The sequence below is a fragment of the Mustela erminea genome, chromosome 19 (assembly GCF_009829155.1).
Source record: "Mustela erminea isolate mMusErm1 chromosome 19, mMusErm1.Pri, whole genome shotgun sequence".
Taxonomy (NCBI): Eukaryota; Metazoa; Chordata; class Mammalia; order Carnivora; family Mustelidae; genus Mustela; species Mustela erminea.
The window spans coordinates 13,973,579-13,978,452 of NC_045632.1; the positions used below are offsets into that span (position 1 = coordinate 13,973,579).

At 59.1% G+C, this 4,874-nt stretch overlaps 1 protein-coding gene across 4 annotated transcripts; it reads right to left on the reverse strand.

Annotated features, from left to right (window-relative positions):
* Positions 1-571: 571 nt before the first annotated feature.
* Positions 572-2,700, reverse strand: CNFN (cornifelin). Of its 4 annotated transcripts, none has more exons than XM_032325396.1 (5): positions 2,658-2,700; positions 1,936-2,118; positions 1,376-1,486; positions 885-1,021; positions 572-796 (listed from the first exon to the last, which is right to left on the reverse strand). In XM_032325396.1, exons 2-5 carry the CDS (start codon positions 1,970-1,972, stop codon positions 707-709), a joined length of 375 nt encoding a protein of 124 aa, XP_032181287.1. In that variant the 5' UTR covers positions 1,973-2,118; positions 2,658-2,700; the 3' UTR covers positions 572-706. The 4 variants fall into 4 exon arrangements, with proteins under 4 accessions (XP_032181287.1, XP_032181289.1, XP_032181288.1 ...); XM_032325398.1 differs by having other exon boundaries at positions 1,936-1,982; positions 2,658-2,696; XM_032325397.1 differs by having other exon boundaries at positions 1,936-2,056; positions 2,658-2,695.
* Positions 2,701-4,874: the final 2,174 nt, after the last annotated feature.

The following is a 4,874-nucleotide window of genomic DNA, read 5'->3' on the forward strand; positions in this document are numbered from 1 at the left end:
TGAGCTAAAGGCAGAGGCTTTAACCCACTGAGCCACCTAGGCACCCCTAGGTCTGCCCCATTTTGATACCAGATTTTCTTATCTGCTAGTTGCTTTTGCAGTAAAGAGAGCTGGGTGAACTTAAGGATTATTTTTAGCTCCAGGGAGCCTTAAACCTGGCAGTTCTCTGCTTTGGAGACAAAGGACCCTCCATCCCCGCCCCTCCCCCACCCCCTGCCCTGCCCCACCCCTCCAAAAAAACTTGTTAGGATTGTGTGTAGGCCAAGAGTCCATAGGTATTGACTTAGTAGGGGTAGGGGAGGGGCTCTTCTACTTTTTTTTTTTTTTTTTTTAAAAGCATTTTCTGGTTTTGCTGATTTTCAGGATCCCTGCAGAACTTCATTTGGGCAGCTTAAGGGCTTAGTTTAGTGAGGCAGGAGGCTTGCCACTGTCGTACACAGCAGGCTGGGATCAAGGATCTGACTCCTGCATCCTTCCACACCTAGGCATCTTCCCTGTGTTCCCACACCCCTCACCAAACCTCCTTCTCCACCCAGATTCCTTCCCTGGGACAAAAAGAATGTGGGCAGAGTTGGTTTTCAGGTTTTTATTGTGGGTGTATTTCTGGTAGCGGGATAGGGCGGAGGGGCAGGCCCTCCCACGAGAGGGCAGAGAGGACAGAGGGGCCCGGGCGGGACAGGTGGAAAAGGGGGCGCGGGGAGCTTCTTTACTCTCGGATCTTCAATTCCCGCGCCATCTGACAGAGGGCGCAGGGCAAACAAAAGGTGAGGGCCGCCCAGTCGTGCCCAACAGAGCCCTAGAGGGTGGGAGAGAGAGAGAGGTTAGGAGCCCCGCCTAGGGTCCCAGGAGGTCCGTCCCCACCCCGGCCCGCGACTCGCACGCACCTGGATATGATAGCGCTCCCGCATGCCGGTGCGCAGGGAGTGCAGGCCTCCGGGCAGGTAGGGCGCGCAGCAGCACTCCCCAAAGTCGTCCGAGATGCGGCAGGCGAGACACAGGGGGGCGAAAGTGCCGCACAGACCTGGGGGCAGGCGCGGGGCAGTCAGAGCTGGTTCCACCGGGTGCCCCGGGCCGGCTCCGCCGTGGGGAGGGGCGAGGGTCCCGGAGGGAATGAAGGGTCCCAGCGGGGGTGGTTTAGGAGCTGCGAGGTAGGGTTTGGAGGGGGAGCTCGGGCCACAACGGGGAAAGTTGAGAGTACAGGGGGGAGGTTGAGGGTCGCGGGGGAGCTTGGAAGAGGTGAGGTCAGGATCCTAGGGAGTGTTGGAGGTGGAGGAAGGGGTGAAGGCAGAGTGTGGGAATTCAGGGTCTGAGGCAGGGAGGGGGCGTAGCGTTGGTGGGGCCGCGCCCCCTCCCAGAAGGAGCCGCCTGTACTCACAGACGGGCATGTCGTTGCAGCAGTCCGTGAGTCCTGTATGCCAGTCACTGAGCTGGGTCTGGTAGCAGCTGCTGGCGCACTGGGGCTGACTGGTCACTGGATAGGACATGGCTGCGAGGGTGGTGGGCCAGGGTCAGTGGGCATCCCGACAGCCCCTCCCGGATCCCAGTCCCTACCGCCCCTTCCTCTGCCGGGCAGACTGGGCGGGGCCACCAGGCCGCCCACGTAGGGGACACCACTGCACCCCCCCTTCCTTTCAGCCACGTTTAGGCACTGACACCCCAGTCTGTCCCCATCGCCACTGCCTCCTGCGCATCTGGTTGAGTTGTGGGTGGGGAGCTCCTGCAAGTTTGGGGAAGGGTGGGTGCCATTTCCAGGAGGGGCTGAGAGGTGCTGCCGCCTCCTCCACGTCTGGGCCTGGGGTGCTGGGTTCCCGCATTTCCAGGGGTCTCTGGGGTGCAATCAGGCGCCATCTGTCTTCGAAGCCAGGGGTCCCCAGGGGAGGGAAGCCGCCAGGTTCCAGGGACTGGAAGGGTTGCTGGTTCCTCCAGTGATCCCACCTTTGCCTTTCACGTTGTCGTGCATCTCAAACTGCATCTTGCTGGCCCTGAGGAGGTGGCAGCGTTGGGGACGGCAAAGGTGGCGGTGGAGACAGTGGCTGAGTCCAGGGGCTGCGGGATACTGGGGTGGGGGGATGGGCAAGAAGCAGGGGCACGGGGGCTGGGTTCTCAGGGGGAAGGGCGCTGGGGAGAAAGAGGCCAAGTCAGCCTTCCAGCTGGCAGAAACATGGAGTAGGGATGTATGGGGTGAGGGCGAGAAACTCGCCCGTCTCTGTACCACTGCCCGACAGACCCCAGAGGACCTTCCTCATAGCAGAGGTAGAGCTGGAGACAGAGAGCAGGTGAAAGAGAAGGCAGAGTCAGAGACAAGGAGAGACAGAGATCAGAGCCAGTGCCCAATGAGATGCCACCAGTACCACTCACACCTGTCCAGTGCCTTATCTTCTCTGCAAGCCCATGTCACAGATGGAACACTGAGGCTCAGAGAGGTGAGGAGAAATGCCCCACATCCGATGGCCCAGGCCAAGGGGGTTAGTAGAGGTGGTGCTGGGCCCCAGAACTTCCAAGTTCAACCAGCACCACTGAGGTTGAGAAGGTGGACACGGAGGGCATTGAGAAAGACAGAAATGTCCACTGAGACAGAGAAATGCAAGGAGACAGAGAAGTCAGTGGAGCCGGGTGGGGGGACCACAGAGCCGAGGGCTGTGGGCAGATGATCCTACCTGCAGGACAGCGATGGTGATGATGCGGACAGGTGTGGGTGAGCTGGGCACTGAGTTCTGCCTCTGGCCAAGAGCTGCTTATATTGGGGCGGGCCACTCAGTCCTGGGCGGGGCTCTGGCGGAGGTGCCCAGGGAGCCCAGCCAGCCGGTCTGGCTAACCCTCTTCCCCCTACAGGAACTTCCCCTCCCTTGCTGTCCATCTCCCCTCCCCCCTCTTCCCCTCCAGTTCTTGTGGGACCAAGGAAATCAGGGAGAGGGGCAGGGATGCAGAGCTGGGAGGGAAGACGAAAAGGGGAGCAGGCAGAGAGACAGAAGGCTGGAGGAGAGAAGGTAGAAGGGAAGCGTGAGGGGTGCAGCTGGGCCACAGTTCAGAGACAGCAAGAGAGGAAAGGCAGAGAGATGGGGAGGAAATGGGGACACAGAGACAAAAGGGGAGAGGTCCAGGTGGGAGAGAGAGGGGATCAGAGAGATGGAGAGAGACGAAGACATAGAGAGGTGAAGAGAGAGATGCTGAGACAGAGATGGCCAAAGATCTGGGGAGAAACAGTGAAGAGGAGCTAGGTTCAGAAAAGAGACACAGAGGTGGAAAGCGGAGGGGCAGGGAGGTGGAGGAAGGAATGGGGGTGCAGGAGAGTGCAGTGGGGTCCCCCTCCCCCGCCTCCCCTGTCCCCTTCAGTGAGGTTCCCACTTCCCTAGAAGAGGGGGCACTGTTCTCCCATTCGGGGCCACCAGGCACATGGGCAGTGTGTTTTGGGGGTGACTTGTGCTGAAACCAAAGTAAATATACACAGTTCACTCCACCTTCAAACTGGGAAGGGAGGAGGGTGGGAACTGAGAAGCTGTGGCTCTGGAAGGAGGTAGATGTGGCTCAGGACTGAGGTGGGGTGGGGGGTAATAAAAGAGCAGATGAGGGGGGAGGGGGGGCCTGGACTCCTGAGTTGGAGGGATGAGAGGCTGGCGCTTTATCTGGGCCCCTAACAGAGGAGGGGGAGGGGCTCAGATTCTGGCTGGTGGTGTAGACTCCTGGGTTAGGCTGGGCTGCTCCCCTGAGTGTGCAGTCAGGGGGTTCCTGGGATCTTTGCTGGGCTTCCGAGGGGTGAAAAGAGCTAGGGGCCTGGAAGCCCGAGTCACCAAAGTCTGCCCCCAACAGGCCTGGCAGGGTTGGAAATGACTCAGTGAGGGAAGCAACATTAGAGCCGGGTGGGGTTTCCAGCACGGGTGTCACCCCAAAAATGTAGGAGGCGCTGGAAAATTGGGGTGTCACTTGCAGAGAAGATGGTGTCACCCCACTGGGAATGGGTATGGGGTGATGGCAGGTGGTTCACCCTGTCGGCCTGGGATCCCAGCTTTTCCCTTACCTCCTAACCTATCACACAGCAGGACCCAAGCCTTGGTCTCCCAGCACCACCCACATGGCTCGCTATCCTTGTCCCCAGACTGATGAGTGGCACTTGGCATTTTGCTGGTGCATGTCTGTCCCTTGGTCCAGGAGCCTGAACGTCTGGGGAATGTCTTCTTTCCACTTTTGGTCTAGGGTCCCTGTGCCCCCATCTCTGCATCATCACCTCGCCAGCTCTGAATCTCTTTCCTGATCTCTGCCAATCTGTTTCCAAGTTGCTTGGGTTCTCTCACCCCCCCATCTCTGATTCTCCGTTCCCCCAAGCTGTGGGTCTCCTGCCCTCGTCTGGGGGGTCTCTGCCTCCTATCCCCACATCGCCATCTCCAGGCCTCCCTGTGGAGGCAGCCTCAAGGCCCCACCCCTCAGCTGGATGGACCATGGGCTGCAGGTGACTCAGAGTCAGTCATCTCTGAGGACCCTAAGGCTCCCAGGATGACACCCCGACTTGTCCTCAGGTTTCCTCTCCCCACTCCGACACAGCCTGGGGCTGCAATTAGACAGAAACTCATGTAGATGAGGAAATCGGGTGGGGAAGCTGTGAGGTGGCTTGCTTAGGGGTGAGGAAGAGGGCAGGAGCAGGAAGAACTCGTGCCTGGGGGCTGACCAGTGGCCATGGTGGTCTCCAGGACTGGCATCCATCCCCTCAGTAGGGTTGCCAGATAAAATATAGGATGCCCAGTTAAATGTGAATTTCAGGTAAACAGTTTTTTTTGAGATTTTTATTTCTTTCTTTGTCAGAGAGAGGGAGAGAGAGAGAGAGAGACAGAACAAGGAGGGGGAGAGGCAGGGAGAGGGACAATCAGATTCCCCATTGAGCA